At 33.1% G+C, this 17,152-nt stretch overlaps 3 protein-coding genes across 4 annotated transcripts; 1 reads left to right on the plus strand and 2 right to left on the minus strand.

Moving 5' to 3' along the window:
* Window positions 1-4,081: 4,081 nt before the first annotated feature.
* LOC21403572 lies at window positions 4,082-10,488 on the plus strand. 2 transcript variants are annotated; one of them, XR_002901681.1, is made up of 8 exons: window positions 4,082-4,450; window positions 5,489-5,603; window positions 6,850-6,993; window positions 7,097-7,143; window positions 7,958-8,081; window positions 8,879-8,945; window positions 9,025-9,874; window positions 10,135-10,488. XR_002901681.1 is itself a non-coding variant. In XM_010092524.2 (7 exons), the coding sequence occupies exons 1-7, from the start codon at window positions 4,253-4,255 to the stop codon at window positions 9,086-9,088; spliced, it is 759 nt and encodes a 252-aa protein (XP_010090826.1). In that variant the 5' UTR covers window positions 4,082-4,252; the 3' UTR covers window positions 9,089-9,923. The 2 variants fall into 2 exon arrangements, 1 of the variants encoding a protein (XP_010090826.1); XM_010092524.2 differs by lacking the exon at window positions 10,135-10,488 and having other exon boundaries at window positions 9,025-9,923.
* Window positions 9,998-11,550, minus strand: LOC21403573. The gene is made up of 2 exons (XM_010092525.2): window positions 10,507-11,550; window positions 9,998-10,250 (listed from the first exon to the last, which is right to left on the minus strand). Exons 1-2 carry the CDS (start codon window positions 11,310-11,312, stop codon window positions 10,145-10,147), a joined length of 912 nt encoding a protein of 303 aa, XP_010090827.1. The 5' UTR covers window positions 11,313-11,550; the 3' UTR covers window positions 9,998-10,144.
* A 3,527-nt stretch (window positions 11,551-15,077) lies between these two features.
* Window positions 15,078-17,152, minus strand: LOC21403574 (ABC transporter G family member 5). Its single transcript, XM_010092526.2, has one exon. It carries the CDS (start codon window positions 17,115-17,117, stop codon window positions 15,132-15,134), a length of 1,986 nt encoding a protein of 661 aa, XP_010090828.1. The 5' UTR covers window positions 17,118-17,152; the 3' UTR covers window positions 15,078-15,131.

The raw sequence follows: 17,152 nt of genomic DNA on the forward strand, positions 1-17,152 counted from the left end.
GAAATCTAATTTCTATTTTAGGCATCGTTCACTTCGCGGATTCGAGTTTTTAATTTGAGCTAAGATGTGATATTTTTTGAGAACTTTTAACTGTAACAGAAAAAGTTAGATGTGACATTTTTTGAGAGTTTTTTACTATAGAAACCTAAAACTCAAATCAGTGAAATGAACGAGACCTACGTACGCTTTTAGGCATTAATTTTGTATTACACTATTCAATTATAAAACTTCTTATACAACTATTTTTGACAAGCTAGATTGATAAATATTGTTGTGATTTATAAGTTATAACAATGGTTTTTTATATTTTATATTTTTAATTTTTGTTACAGATCCCTTATATCAAAGAGCTATGTGGATAGTTTCGCAAGATCTGTGGCCTGGGATGAGATTGATAAAAATAAGCTGATTGTTTGGGACTATTGCTTTTCTTTTCGTTTCTCTATGATGAATGTGATGGTTGTTTGAGAAAGTTATTTTCAAATTAAAAAAATGCAAAGATCCAACACAATGAGTGTGTTTAGAACTGTTTTTTAACAGTTTTTAAAAACGTTTTTGTACGTCTTTTGAAACATGAAAACGAAAACGGTCTACAAACCGCGTTTGTTTAGTAAATATTTTAAAAGTAAAAATGAAAACAAAAAATAATTGTAAAATTTATCTAAAACCATCAGAATCGTTGTAATGTTGTCATATAAAATTTTTATTAATTATTTAATTCTAACTTAATAAGTATGAACAAGCGTTTCAAAATCTTTGATATATCTTACTACTCTTCTCTCCTTGAGTCAATGCGCTTGGTTGCCGTATTCGAATCATGGTTCATGGTTCACTATAATATTTTCTCAAAAAAAATACACCCAAATCGAGAATAATTCTTAATCATGATTCTGAATCCATGAACCAAAAGTGAGAGCATTGAAAACATAGATGGAGCCAAAAAACAAAGAAAAAAATGAAATTACATGTACACCCCAAATTTTTATTAAGGAACCCCTAAATATTGAAAATTATTTTCTTTTTAATATCCGAATTTCATATAATTCCACAATCATTCTTATATACATCCCATGTTTAAATCACGTTGTTAAAATTTGAAATTCAAGTCCTATATTATTCACCATTATGCGGTTGATTGATTCATGTATTAACACATCCACAGACATATACATCTTACCTACAATTACAAACATACGTACGTACTTACATAGGGAGAGAGAGAGAGAGAGATGTACATTGGTAGATTTGCATTCACACCAAATACCTTATTGTTAAGGATGTTGACCATTCTTAAAAAAATAAATAAGGATGTTAACATACTTGCAAATGTATTCGTGCAATATCAATTCCCCCCACCCCCCGAGATACCACCCTATATGTGTGGCATGTTATTGGATCGAACAATGATTTATTTTAACTTCCTATTTTTCCTAATGAAGAAAAGCTAATTAATTAAAATTTTAAAATTAAAAAAAAGAAAAAGAAAAAAAAAAGGTCTTCATATCCTTGTGTGGGCAAAACTAAGGAGTTGTTCTTTTACATTTTTGAGTTATGGTGACTTGAATGATGATTTTGAGTTGAGTTTGAGTTATAATTTGAGTTGAAGTTGTAACTTGAGTTTGTATTTGGATGTGCACATTGAATTTGTGTTTGGGTGAGTTAAAACTTAAATTTGTATTTAGATAGTATTTTAATAAAAATTCAATGGTGATGAAAAATTTTAATAGGGTATATGGGTGAAGTTTTATTCGTCTTTTTGTTGTGAATGCATAGAAAAAAAATCATCTCAATTGGAATTAAAATGAAAAAGTTATGGTATTTTTAAGAATAGAAAAAATATTGTTCATTAACTTGAGTTCGAGTTTATGAACTCGAGTTGAAAGGGAAACTTGAACTCGAGTTTAGCTCCAAATTCGAGTTCAAACTTGAGTTCAAACTTAAATTTTACAAAAGAATATGAACTTGAATAAAATTATAACTCGAATTTAAATTTTTTTTGAGTTTTGTGGACATCTATATGAGTGCATATTTTTCAAAACGATTTATTTTTCCTCCTTTTGGCTATAAGTAGCCAAAAGTTGTAAGCGAAAGGGCTTTTCAAGTTGTAATTTGTAAAGGTGTGGGAAATAACTTTTCCCATTAAATTGCGAAGTATGCGCAGAAAGGTCTAATTGAAAAAAAAAAAAAAAAAAAAAGGGCCAATTGAAGAAAGGAGGTGCTTCGAGGAAATAAAGTGCCCTTCAAATTTCGACATAGGGTGGTTTGAAGAATTAAGGCTACTTTTGGTTTTCTCTAAAAATATACTAAAGGTCACGGTGATTGGTAACTTTTGCTTGGATTGATTTTATATAAAACAATTTTTATTATTATTGTTTAAATTTATTAAAATAATTTTATAGTAAAATATAATTATTAATACCCATTTTATTTTTCCCTAATGATTTAAAAATACGTATATTTTAAACGTTTGTTTAGAAGTTGCTGAATATACTATACTAAGTTTTACTCAAATATTATAAATGAATCAAAAATTAAAATTTTTTTATTACATTATTATGATCGTTAAAAATATTGAAATTTACAACAATATACCAGAATAAAATAAAGAATTTAAAATATATTTTTTAGTATTTTTGAGTAAAAATATTGTGAATGTATTAGAAATAAGAAAAAGAATATAATTATTGCACTAAAGTGTCTCTATTTTAGTCAATATTAATCTTCATAATTATTTTATACATACTTTACCAACGACTAAAATTTTACTTCTAGTATTTACAACAACTTTGACAAAAAAAAAAAAAATTACCGAATGCCTATCTATTTATGGTCATAACAACTTTTTATTAATAATGTAATTATAACAAAAAATTTTAAAACTGTCACTTATATGGTTCTCAACACTCTTTAATTTTAACTTCTCACACTCCTTTTTAAATACACCGTATATAATTTTAAAATGATTTAATATACTTATTATACACCCCTATAATTCTAAAATTATCCATAATATTTCCATAAGATTATTTCATCTCCACCATTTCTTTTTTTTTTTCTGGCAACTACTATTTTTTCCTTATTTTAATGTTCTCGTTTCTCTATATATTTCTTCTTTTTTTTTTTGTTTTTGTTTTTTTTTTTTGTTGTGAAGGCTTTAGACAGAGAGCATTTTTTTCATACGTAAAGAACATTTTAAATACTAATATAATACCGTCATCATAATGTGTTTATAATTCGAGCTAATTCCTATAATTTCTAACAGGATGTATTGAGTGACGCAAAAGAAAATAATTTAAGTTATGAGACATTTAGTTCATAGATTAGAACCATGAGATTAGAACTATTTTTAATTTACGTGTGTTTTTTATGAGAAAAAACACTGTAACAAATTACAAACCATGATTCGAATCAAGATACGAATATTTTTCGACAGTGTTAGTTTAAGAAAGTAGCACATTTTTTTTTTGAACTTGATGTATGACTTGTTTTCTTGCAAATCATTGTCGTTTGACAAAGGTGAAGAGAGAATTAAAGAGATGTTTGTTTCCTGTATTCGTTCCTGATTCTAAATTATGGTTTAAGTTCTTTACAGTGTTTTTCTCTCATAAAAAATACATATAAAATAAAAATAATTTTGAATCATAATTCTAAATTTACGAATTAAACGTCCACTAAAACACCTGTCCTCTAGCTTTGCATGATACAAATTACATATTAAAAATATATTAATCTCTTTTCACTAATTCAAATTAAAAAATAAATTTATATTAAAAAAATATTGTAATATAAAAAGTTAAATTTAAAAAATAGTATAATAAAAATTGTAATTCAACCTTTTTAATAACCCATCTAATATTAATTTTACGTTTCTGTCCTTTTTATTTAAGCTTAATTTACTACCACGTCAGCTATTTTTAGCGCAATGAGACAGAAAAAGGAGTTTTCGCTAATTTCTCATTCTTCAGGGAGAAAAATGATGTACTTCTTAAAATCTGAGGGTCAATGTAAAAAAGTAACTAAAATTAAGCCAATTTTTATTTTTATTTTTTACCTTTCTTCTTCATAGAAACACGAGAAAAAACAGAAGAGTTTAAAATGGTAGAAGCTTTCAGAGAAAGCCATTGCCATTTGCCAGTTCCATTTCCACTAGTTGCTTTATGATTTTCTTTCATTTTCCATCTAACCAAACAAAGGTTTTTTTTTTTTTTTTTGTAATTTATTATCGAAAAAGAAAGATTAAGACGATATTCCCATGGCAATGGGGTTAGAAGACTTGGAGCCGATCTTCGGCGAGCCTAGGGTTGAGTGTCCGGGTAATCATTCGGTGGAGTCGCCTCCATTCCTGTTCCATGTTCACGCCTCTGATCCTTCTCATCTGGCCATCCACGTCACCGATTTCCACTCCAACACCTGGGAGGCCCTACGCTCTGTTCATCAGCTCGAAGATATGGTAGCGTTTTCTCTTGATTCCTCTTTTTCTTTTTTCCTTGTTTTTTAATTCTTTTTTTTTTGTGCTAAAAATTATATCTCTTCCCCTATTTTTCTAAAAACTTTATGGATTTGCTTGAGTTAATTTGAGTTGTGTATGTGGGAAGAAAACAGTAGGAAAAAAAATTGAATTTGAATTTTTACCGGAGAAAATACGGTAGTAATAGATCTTGAGTTATAACTTGTGTTATGAAAAGAACAATGGCTCAATCTTTTTAGTGATTTTTTAGTGTGTGGTTTTGAATGGAATAGTAATGACTCCGTACTCATTTTTATTAGCTTGTTTTCGATTAAAAGCGTCAAGGAGCACATAAAAACTGTTAACTTTGTTGCTAAACCTTTAAAAAATGACGGGCAACTGGTGATGTATTATTGCCTTCCTAAACAATTTGTCACATTTGCTGTTAATTATCAACATTTGAGGGCCCGTTTAGGAAGTGTATTTGAACCATGATTTGAGTTTTGATTCAAATTTTTGTGAGAGAACTATTGGCAAAATTTTTTTTGATTTAAATTCTTTGTGAGAGGAACACATTGTAACAGAATCATGGTTTGAGTTTTGAGTATATGTACCAAACAACCTCTCAATCAGAATTCTTATGGTTTTTTTTTTTGTTTTTTGTTTTTTTAAACGTCGATGGAGCAATGGAGGCAAATCCGTCCTTTTGGGTGATTGGCGCAAAATATGAGCCATTGGCTTGAGGGAAATACTACACTGTGTTGTTGAATTAATCATGCCACACAATCAGTTAACAGTGATTTTTTAACTGTTTATTAGTTGAAGGGTTATACCACGTTGCGAAATAAAGTTTCAAGGTCTATTCTGACACGGACTCAAATCAGTTGTCCAATCAATGGCTTTTGATCACTTTGATGCTCTTTTTTTATTTCTTTTTTCTTTTTTTGTTAAGAAATAACTTTTCAGTAAGTTCTTTTAGTACTTCTCACTTGTCAGTATATAAAGAAAGTTCTTTTATTACTTGCTTACGGTTGTGTGCAGAGGGATGACATTGGAATAGGAGACTCTTGGTCTGAGTTTATGGACTATATCATGGCTTCCTTAAAATCTCGAGAAGTGAAGCTTATTCTTGATGGGCATTTGAACTCGGACGGCGGTTGTTATTCTAGCTCCCTGCTTCCTTTTTTTGTTCTCTGTTCGTTCTTTTTTTTTTTTTTTTTGGGGTCTGTTGTTAAGAGAAATGTACAACAGAACAGTGTGCGCCATTAGATAAAATTATAGCTTTGAGGTTTGACGTCATGAATTGTGAAGTCGGCTGCATTTGCGTGTAGGCTATAAAATCTTGATGAGGCTGCAGGTCTATGTGCATTCTTTAGTAGTTTTGGATATAAGTTGGGAGTTTTTTCTTCACAATCTTTAAACAGCTTTTGGTATTTCTTGCTCCTGCCTTTGTTAGGGATGTTTACATGTTTCTGTCAATTCTTTTTTTTTTTTCCTTCTCTTGCTTTGATGAATTGATATCTCAATTTCATTGTAAGCAAACTGTTTTTGCATAGTTTCCATAACATGTCCTTTCTAGCTGTTATTGCCGCAGCATGTTGCAAATGAATTAGGATTTTATTTCCTCGTACATAAGATTATACATAAATTTAGTTGTTGTTGAATTTAACTGATATTTCTTGGCTGAATCAACTCTTTCTTCTTCTTTTAGACATCGATATGTGCTTGGATGCACACTTCCATGTGGAAACATGCTTGTGACATGAACACATCTTATCCAAAAATGTATTTAGTTTGTAGTCTCATTGCGCAGGACGGCAGGAGTGTTGTTTTCTTGGTATCATATGATATAGGCATGCGTGGATGATTAATGATAATATTGTATTGGTTTGACCTAGTGGTGGGTCAATGCATCTAGATCTTTCGTGTTAGGGCTCATGGTAGTGCGTGCATTGTTTGCTTTGCTCTTACTGTCCCAATAGTTGGATTGTTTGAACAGTTATTCTTGTGAGTTTAATGAATCCAATGCTAACTTGGTTTGAAGAAAGCAGCTTGTAACCAATATAGTTCTTTTTCTAGCAATGGATAAGCTGGGAAACATGAACGAGCTTGTTTTAGGGATAAGCTTGGATTTTTTTTTTGGTTTCAACAGGGAACTCCTTTTATGATTTAATTCTTCTGACAAGAAATTTCTCAGGTTCCTTGAAAAGAAATATTTTGCTAATAGATGAGTGTGTAGTATTGGTGGGCAAGAACTATTTAATTGCTTCATTCTTCTCTCGTCTTTTAATTTGTATTTTCTTGTAGTTAGGTGCCAATGGCATTTTGACCGCTTTTGATAAAGTTTATCCAAAAACGTCAATGAGGAAATAAATGCTTTTATTATCTGTCTGGTATATCAGGTGCTGCACATGCAAAATTAGTTGCTCAGAAAATAAAAGTAATGCCGGTGATCGCCATTTCTCTCACAAAACTTACAGGTTCTGTTGCTAGTTCGGCTATGGCAAATCTGTCTCTTCAGCTCTTCAAAGCATTTAAAAGCACCCGTGAGTTATATGTTGAAGTTGGCATTCTCTTTCCTTTATTGAATTTATAGGCCAATATAGGCGGCTGGAATTAACCGTTGTTCCTTCCTTGACTGTGTTCCAGAGCAAGAGTGCTCTATTCAGTTACAGAAGGTGACATCAACTGAGAGGGTATGCCTCCTGTTACTGACAGTTAACATACAGTTAAGCTTAAGCTATTCTTGGTTAGAAAGAAGGCCTCCTGTTACTGACATAACGAGTCAGTTCTATATTATTGCATTCTGCTTGCTTATCCTATGACCATACTCTTAAGAAAGCAGAATGATCAGTTTTAATTATTTTTAAGTGATTTATATAGAACAATTGAAATTACAATGTATGTTACCAACAGCTAAAAGTGTATAAAAATATCTGAATGGAAATAAGATAGATTCTTTTGTATTTGCTTTCCTTTTATATTTAATACAAGTTACCCATTTCTTATAAAAAAAAAGAGAGAAAAAAGAATAGAAATAAGATAGATTTTTCTTCTTTTTTTCGAAAATATTCTAATTAAACATGTATAATGATTTGTTATCATTAGCAAATAACAATGTTCTTGTGTACAGATATGCTTCTTTGGTATATATTGAATAATGGAATCACCCAAAACTAATTTTTTTTTCCCTTGGTATGATGAACAATATAGAAAATAAAAGTTAGTTTAGTTGATTAATTTAACTAATGATTTTAGATATATAATACATTGAATCCCCACTATTGTCAAAGAAAAATTGAATATACAAGAATTTATATGTTTTTTGTTTTTTGTTTTTTGTTTTGTTTTTTTGTTTTTTTGTTTTTTGTGTTTGTTTGTTTTTTTTGTTTTTTTTTTGTTTTTTTGTTTCTAAATTTTGTGGCATCGTTATGGCACATTATCCTTTGACCCATATCTCTATGTTGGTTCGTGTGAAAGTGCCACTAAAATTTCTTTTCCAATCGCCAGGAAAGGAGTGAGAGCAACCAGAGCCAATTGGAGCAGTTCTCCAAGAGGCAAAAGTTGCAGATGACTAATTCCTCTGACAAATTTGGTGTTTCTGCATCACTGAATAGTGGCTTGCAGTCTCCAGGTATGTAACTTATTGTGTTTTGTCAGTTGTCGAAAATTTGTCATATTATAATTCATCTTTTTTTGGAGGGAAGCTTTTACTCATATGTCAATAGAGTTAGATGATTCCATTTGGGCTCTGTAATTCGACAATTTCTTCTCCAATAAAGATTCATTCTTGATCCATTTATTTGTGTTTCCCTTGGTTTCTATCAACTTCTTACCTTCCTGGCTTTACCTTTCATGCTTCTAATGAAACTCAAGCACTAGTATATGTAGCCTGAAAGTACATTCGAACAGGTCTCTTTTGCATAGTTCTCTTTAGATATGTGGTTTTTAGATGCCAAAGTTTTTTTTCCCTCCATACTTTTGTTAGCAGAGAACAAATATTAGAGAAAACATTAAAAGTTTCTGAAAACTAAATAGTCTACACATATTTGCATGTTTTTTCACTCTATTCGAATACCACTTATAGATGTTAGTTTACTTATTTCCCCCAAAGCTTAAGCTATCAGGAGGTGGGCTAACAAGAACTTTTATATTTTAACAACATATCCGTATGATTTCTGAACTTTGTAAATTACTTTACCAAACTAATTTTTTCAATGTAATAATGCTATTTTTTTTTTCTCCTGTACTTCTAAACTTGTCTAAATACCATTTCTGCACATCTTGGCACATTCTGCTAGAGGCAATACTCCAGTTTTTCCGGATCGTTAGACCATCTGTTTTTAGATCTTTTAACAGCTTGTTTGTATTTGTAAAATCATTTACATTATTAGTAGTAAGAGATTTTGTTGTTTTCATATGAAAATGCAGAAAAACAAGCAGCTCGAGACACTGGGTCAACAAGAGTTGCCAGCCGTGTTGTGCCCGCATATCGAAGGTAAGGCAACATCTTCAGTATGCTTTACCATTTCCAAATGTTCTCATCACACGAGTGTAATTGCAAATTTATTTGACAGGGCAAGAGTACGAGGCGTCCTTCTGCACGATACTGAAGATAATGATGACAGAAAAAAGCAATGATATCTGATGATGTGAATCACTATGTTCTGTAGATAAAAAGAGAATGTAGGTTTATGTTTTTGACATAGGTTGACTAAAACAATAGGAAGAAAAAGAAAATGGAAGGGTTTCATTTAATCTTCACTCTTTTGATTGATGGTTATTTATGAAAATGAGATTGTTGCATTGATGCAAATCTTCATTCTAACTGATGTTTCAGTAGGACAACCAGTCTATTTTGTGAAGGAACAGTTTCAGATAACATGAGACCGAGGGTTAAAAATATCCATATTGACACATTTATGAGCAAAAGCAGCATTGTTTGTGTCATCGTGTTTAATGTTCATTGATACCTCATTGCAAAATGCTTTTTCGCTGGCTCCGCCATGGACTTGGGAAGGGATGTAAACAATTTCAGATTTGAAGCTTTTGGGAGAAAATCTAGCGAGAGAATTTGAATTTGAAATGACTTGTTACTTGAGAACGTTATGCATTTTACAAGTCTTACTCGGGAAGAATATTTCATTTCTGTTAAACAATGTTTGCTCAAAGCATAGAGATTCTGTCTTATTTCCTACCAGCTGACAATTTACTACTCTCTAACATGGATTTGCTTTGCTGCCAGCATATTTATTGTCATCACTTTCTATGGCTGTAATTGCAAATAAGCCAGGCTAAAGTTTCAAGGGATTCAACTCAATAAAGTGATTCAATTATTTTTCATGTAACGTCTAACAAATTGTTTTATTCGACATAATTCCAAGACACGGCTCAACTCCACCCCTGCAAGCTCTTGTCTGGATTGATGTAAGTTACTTGGAATCACCGAACAATGCAAGTATACCTTGATTTCAGATTTAGGCCTATTTACATTATTCTTCATGTCTTGCTGTGTGTACTCCATGACGTCCTAAAAATAGGCAAAGTATATAATCTTCAAAAGTAACTACTCTCAAGGATAGTATGCATGAAAGTACAGTGATGAATTCTGCCTGGATTATGTACATTTCAATTTTTGTGGCAAACATTTCCTTAAGTCAACTATTCTATCTTGATTACTGGTGCAGGGTTTAACACTTAATTTCCCGTTCGGAAGATGCAATCTTTCTCCCTCATGCTTTTGCTTTTTTTGCAAGTGAAAAAGGGCCAGCAACCAGGTACGAAATCGCTTTCACCAGAATATCTGCATGATACAGTCAAGGTAGAATCCATTTAGTTTTCTGTGAATGGATTTAGTCAAATACCTTAATTATAATAGTATTAGAACATAAGTTATCAACCAAATTTACATGTTTTATGAAATTATGATGATTTCTTCTTGGGTTAAGTCACCCCTTATTTTCTAAAAGCACTTATTCTTACTTGGTGCAATAGCTCTGTCTTATATTCTTTCATACAACCATTAATCACTGCATTTGACATGAAAAATAATCAAATACCTGCCACCACTGCTGCTGTTGCTGCTACTACTGCTTCCGCTAGTGCTACTCCTGCAAATCTTTTTACTTCTCCCCACGACAAAAAGCCCCTTTATCCACTGAACTTTCTCTGTATCGGTTTCCGATTGCTTAGTTGATTTGATAGAAGAAACTCTAGCTCGATTCCCCGCTTTTGCTTTCTTCTTCGAACCCAGAGAAGTCGGAAAGAACATTTTGATCAGGAAAGTCTCGCTTTCCATACTTCCCGTCCTTGTTATCTGCCCTCTATTTATGGTCCTCTTCTGTTTCTTCAGCTTCCTGATCTGTGTTGGGACGTCGAAGTTGGAATTCTCATCTTTGATGACAGTATTCTCTTCCTCGCCCTCCTGCAAACCATGCTGCTTATCAACAAGATCTTTCAAAGAGAGTTCATAGCAAGATTCAGGCATGTTTTGGATCATTTCCATGAGCTCTCTCCTTCCTTCGGTAATTACTTGCCTCCTCGAATTTGGGGAGAGATTGCTGTAGTGATGGTTGTGTGGAAGCAAAGGAAAAGATTCATATTTGGTAGTTCCTGAACATTTATTAGTCCTCCATAACGGTGGCGAGTAAAAGCCAAACCTTTCTTCATCACATGTTTCAACTTGAGACTCTAGTTCAGTGCTGAAACTGAAATGATCACCAAAACTCTCGTAGTGCTCTGATCTACGACCACCCAAGAGATCAAATTTGCCGTCTCCGGTGCTCTTTCGTCGGGCGTGCATCTTGTAGGGTGGACTGGAGGAACAAAGATGAGTTCCATCAAGTTCTTGTTGTATGTCAAGCATGATTTGAGTGAGGAAATGATTTGGGAACTTGGAGTATGTGGAGTTATTATATGGGGAAAACAACAATATTGTGAGAGCTAGTCAATCTTGTTTGTTGGAGTGAGTTTAATATAGAGCGCCCAAGTCATTGCCGTCTTTGATGTGAGAGGCAACTAATAGTCTCAACCTTGCTATTTTCCAACACTCGTCTTTGTCAAGATTTTCAGAAAATGTGTCATGAAAAAGAAAAGGCTTTCTAGAGAACAACTCTCAAGTACTTTGACTTGGTACGTTTTGTTTAATCAAGTTTTTTTTTTTTTTTTTTTTTTTTTTTTTTTTTTTTTAAGTTTCTCTGATAAGGTTAAAAAAAAAATTACTTGTGCTTTTTTTATTTTCTAAACGTCAGATCTGTATTAAAAATTATTTATTTTATATATTTTTTTAATCTGATGTAATTTTGACCATACTCAATATATTAGAAATTAGCACTACTGATAGAAAGGCTTACCAGATAGTCTTATTTTATTTTATTTTATTTTTTAATTTTTGTGGGGTTCTTCTTGGCTCCTTTGTTAATTTCCTCTGGCGCAATAAATACTCTAATAGCGATGGTTTCTTATTTACATAATATGACACGAAACTCGATCATAAAGAAAAATGACAAAATAGTGAACAAAACGAATAACAAAGAAAACATCATAATATATATAGGTATGTATATACGTATATTTTTTGTGCAAGTGGTAGTAAATAATTTTGTGTCCTGAGATTATGAATTTTGAAAAGCAATATGCAAATTGTATAAAATGATAAGCCTAGAAATTGTTACGGGGCTTAAACTCAAGACGTCTGTGTTTACGGCTTATCTTAGAATAGTGTCTTGATACAAAACTGTATCCGTGTAGACGGACGAATGGGGGTTTTACAGTCGTAAAGAATGCGGTCAAGATTTAGCTAGACCGGTCAGGGTATTGTTCCCGCGTATCCTGATAAAACTAATTTCATGAGGGGAGCAGAAGTTTCTCGGGAAAAAAAAAAGAGTCGAGACTTTGAATGATGCTTGAATGGAGCTAGGCCCCAAGTGATTAGTGTCAAAGTTCAGTAGTACCGTATTTAACGAGTTACTTTTGACTGATTCTTGTTGCTCGGCCGCAAGGAAAGTTTCACCTACTTGGACAGAAAACACATGTGGGATGGTTTTTGTGTAGTCACTGAATGAAAATCTTGTTTTGAGCCCCAAAAGTAAAAGCAAAGCGCGTTAATATGTGAGCTTCAGAAATTGCACTATTGAAATTCAAAACGTGTCGCGGAAAATGAATTTTTCTGTTGTCTTGTGTCGCATTTGATTTTATTTGAACCAAATTGTCAAAGTTTTTAAGTGAGGTGTGAGACGTTAGATGAGCAAGACCATGAACAACGTAACGTTTGACAATTGCAGTCAAAGGTTAAGACCAGACGACGAAAGCAAACATTGCAACAACAGTCACATTTCTTTTTGCAAATATGTCGAATTCCAAAATTGGGGCATTTTTTTTTTTTTTTAAATAATAATGTACGAATTGAGATTTGTAGTAGTATTATTCATTGAAAATTTAGCTTTTTCCTTCTGTTGTAAAAGGATAATTATGCCTTTTTGTGTAAATCCAGCACAAGTTGAGGCATAATCAAAGCGGCATACACAGATGTATATATACATACTCCTTTTTCTTTTTAGCCTACATATATGACAATTTTATTTTACTAAATTTTGGATGCTAATAATGTGACAATATATTTTTCAATATGAAATTAATTAAGCAAGACGTAACAACCAATTTAATTTAGGTAACCAGTTTTAAAATCCATTAATTAATGGGAAATAGGAGAAAATAGGCCAATATGAAAAACTTAAGAAAGTATATAGGCCAATTTTTAGTTATAGAAATTAATAGGTCATAACTTGTCAAGTTATGGTTCATAACCAGATAAGTTATTGACAAACTTATCAAGTTATGGTTCATAGCCAGACAAGTTATGGACAAAAACTGTGAATTATGGACAATAACTTGTCAAGTTATGATTCATAACCGGATAAGTTATGGATGAAAATAGTAAGTTGGCTTATTTATTAACTTATGTAAACTATTAGTCTATTAATTTTAATTCATTTCAAGTCTTGCCCTATTTTCCTCTTTCTCTCTTAATTAATTAGGGAAGTTTGACGAAAACTAAAGGCAAGAGACCCTATAAACTCTGGCCCTTATCTGTTCTTTTGTCAATTTGTATGTTGAGCTTGGAAATAAAACAGAGTGACTCTGAATTCACCTCTATGATCATAAATATCTTCACAATTATTGTCCAAATGCGCTTCTTCTTCTTTGGTGTTGCATTTGACAAAATAATTTGAACAAGTTTTATTGGGATCATATAGTAAAGTAGTTTAGTTAATTGATTTGTCTCCTAAAATATTGGGGCCACAATCACAATTAGTTAGTTGGGCAAGAAAAACAGACTGTTGTAGTGCCATCTGGTCTTGTCCAGTTGGATTGATGGAGTTAAATTGTCCCAATTGACCAGCCATAATGTTGGTTTCTAAAATCATAATCAGATTTGCTTTGCTGTTAATAACTTCAATAATTCTGTCAAATAACTTGAATGACAAAATGACAGGTGTTAATCGTTAAATATTTTCAACTTAACAGTTGTTAGGTTGGATTTGGAATATATTCTGTGAGTTTTTCCAATATACAAAGTTATAATACTAATGGCTAAAAGTTGCTTACTCTATAAACAGAATTAAGCTTTTCTTGGAGCAAACAAAATGGTACGTGTAGCTTAATTATACTAGCCTTGCAAAGTTTCAAAAAAAAAAAAACGACAATTGATTTGGGACCCAATTGTTTGTTGGTTTCTACAGCCTTGGTCATTAAACGATTTTGGGAAAATATAATACAAAATTTTTGACCATTTGGTATTATCTAAAAATTTTAGGAGAAAAAGGAAAATTATGTGATACAGTATGGAAAAAACACGCTCTTTTAGAACATAGTTGAAATGTATAGTTTTTAACCGTCAGATTATATCAATATCATAAATTAAGAAAAATATGATAATTCGGTCGAAATCTATAATGATCTAGAATTATATAGGATATGTTTGGAAAGTATACTCAAATTATGATTCTTGATTGTGACGTTTAAAATTTAATTTTTTATGAGAGAAAAACATTATAACAAAGTCAATAATTTGAATTTGAGTACACGAGACAAAAGAGACTATAGTATTGTATGCCCTATCATTGACTATTCTATGGAAAAAGAAAGAGTAAGGTAAGAAAAAGCATGTGAAAGAATAAAATTTTTACAGTAGAGTATTTTATTTTGCTCCATCAATGAGAACAATTAGTTTTAATTAATAAATTAATTTTTGTAACGGTTTGATCCATACAAATCTGTATTAAAAACTTCTTGTTAATATGACTATTGGGAAAATAATCTAATTATAAATACACAATTTTCGTCAGTGGAGTAAAATAATTTGTTCCGTCGTAAAGACTCTCGACAAGTGTAGAGAGAGAGAAATAGAGCTTCACATATTGATATCATGTTAGAGAGAGAGGGAGAGTACTCTCACAGAAATCAGAACAAACATGGAATGTAGTGCAACAGACTGTAGCAAACTTTCTTTCTTTTTCTTTTTTTTCTTCATTATTATGATATTTCTGAGGCAGCTAATGCTATCTTAAGAAAATTCCAAAACATGTGAACAATCTAACACACTCGTGAGAGAGAGAGAGAGAAGGGGGGAGAGAGAGAGAGAGAGAGAGAGGGTCCCACAACTAATTATTCTATTATTACAATATTAAACAAGGACACTCCTTAGTCCTCTCTGAGAGCATCTACATCTTAGAATAACATAAGAAATGAACCTGTAAACCAAGATGAACCCCACCATAACACCCACATTTCTCCACCTACTTTCTTCCCCATAACCTTCCTCTCTAAGCACATCTTCACCACTCACCATGCACTTCTCAAACAAATACTCCAAGCACTTGCCAGAATTAGAGAACTCATTTATCAAAAACCCTTCAAATGGATACTTAAACAGTGACAAAAAATGCATGAAAATCCAATACTTTGGGATCTCATTCTTTGATATGAAATATCCGGAGAAGAGAAAGAATGACCCCATAACACCGGCAATCACCGAGTTCCCAACTATGAAATTTGGCACCAATGCACTGAAGCACACCACAACTGAGTTTGCGGTGTACAAAATCAGCCATATCAGCAACAAAAAGTGCAGAAATGCCATGAAATTTGTGTTCAATCCCACAAGCCAATACAAGGGTATTGAAAATAATACGGCCAAAATGAGTAGAAATGGCAAATAGACTAACCCATTTGCAATGGCATAAGATGAGACTCTATAACTCCCACTAGAAGTCTCCTTCATGAGAATTTCTCTCTCTTGTAAAAAGATTGGTAAAGCTTCTATAGTTGAGGACAACAAGAAAGTCAAAATGAATGCAAATAGGCCTACCCTTTCTTGAGCTCCAACCAAATCATCCTTAAGATGGCAGAAAATTGACCCCAAGACGAGCCCTGAGAGCAGCATTTGAACTGTCCTGCATGCAAATAACTCTTTGGTTCTGAAAATGTTTCTGGAGAATCTATGAGTGAGGACAATAGTTTCTTTCAATCTTGAGTTTGCAAACTCATGATCTCTTGGGATCAAATCAATAATCCCACTGTTGACTATGATCTCCTCATCTACGACTTTTGACTCTTGAAAGAGCTGCTGAAGAGTGAACTTCCCACTTTTGCTCTCACCATATTGATGATCATGATCATGATTATCATGATGATGATGATATGATGGCATGATTCCTTTTTTCTGTGGAATGTGGTGATTAGCTTTCTGATGCTCTTGAATGTTTTCAATGGAGTCAATGGCAAACTCAACAATGTTGACATGAAGAGGAAGCTCCAATCCCATTAGCCTAAGGTTGACACGAAGCTGGTCAACACTCCCGTGGTGAAGAACACTACCATTAGCCAACAAAAGGACTGAATTGAAAGACTTTACGATTCTGAAGCCCGGTTGGTGAATACTCAGAACTATCGTCCTTCCTCTAGTTTCCGCCATTGTCTTCAACATGTCCACTATCTGCAATGCTGAAGTGCTATCAAGGCCTGACGTTGGTTCATCAAGGATAAGCACTTTGGGGTCATGAATCACGTCCACTCCTATCGAAACCCGTCGCCTCTCTCCGCCGGAGATCCCCCGAACCCTGTCGTCCCCTACTCGAGCCCCGGCGACGTGGCTCAACCCTAGCTCCTGGAGCAATGACTTGACCTTGGATGCCAAGTGAGGTTGGGGAAGCCCTAGCCTTAGTTTTGCACTAAACATTAGGGTTTCTTCAACCGTAAGTAAAGGAAATAGCATGTCCTTCTGGGTTACGTACCCGGAAGTCCTTTTGAACCGAGCTTTGTCCATTGATTTGCCATTAACTAGTACCGAGCCGCTCTGCGGGGAGATCTTCCCTGCCAGGATTTCGAGCAGCGAAGACTTCCCCGCCCCGCTCGGGCCCACGATGGCGAAGATTTCCCATGGCTTTGCCTTGCAGTTTACTTCCTTAAGGACTTGTCTGAACCCTTTAATGGTGGCGACTTTTGTTGGCTCGGCTTCAACTGGTTTTTTGGTGAAGATCTTAAAAGGGTTTTCGTTGGTTTGTGTTTTGATGTTGTAGTTGATGCATATTGCCTCAATCTCACAACCACCTTGTTGTTTCTTCATTGTTTTAGAAGAAGAAGAAGAAGATCTCTCTGTGTCTGTTTCCATTCACTTTTGCTTATAGTTCTTTTTTTTTTTCTTCT

This window comes from Morus notabilis, unplaced genomic scaffold (genome assembly GCF_000414095.1).
Source record: "Morus notabilis unplaced genomic scaffold, ASM41409v2 Scaffold698, whole genome shotgun sequence".
NCBI lineage: Eukaryota > Viridiplantae > Streptophyta > Magnoliopsida > Rosales > Moraceae > Morus > Morus notabilis.

Excerpts from the sequence above, each read along its gene's own strand:
- LOC21403572 (XM_010092524.2), top strand. The coding sequence starts at position 4,253 with ATGGCAATGGGGTTAGAAGACTTGGAGCCGATCTTCGGCGAGCCTAGG. Across the intron at positions 4,451-5,488 it reads TTCATCAGCTCGAAGATATG|AGGGATGACATTGGAATAGG; the intron begins GTAGCGTTTTCT and ends GGTTGTGTGCAG. Across the intron at positions 8,946-9,024 it reads GTTGTGCCCGCATATCGAAG|GGCAAGAGTACGAGGCGTCC; the intron begins GTAAGGCAACAT and ends TTTATTTGACAG.
- LOC21403573 (XM_010092525.2), bottom strand. The coding sequence starts at position 11,312 with ATGCTTGACATACAACAAGAACTTGATGGAACTCATCTTTGTTCCTCC. Across the intron at positions 10,251-10,506 it reads AACAGCAGCAGTGGTGGCAG|ATATTCTGGTGAAAGCGATT; the intron begins GTATTTGATTAT and ends TGTATCATGCAG.
- LOC21403574 (XM_010092526.2), bottom strand. The coding sequence starts at position 17,117 with ATGGAAACAGACACAGAGAGATCTTCTTCTTCTTCTTCTAAAACAATG.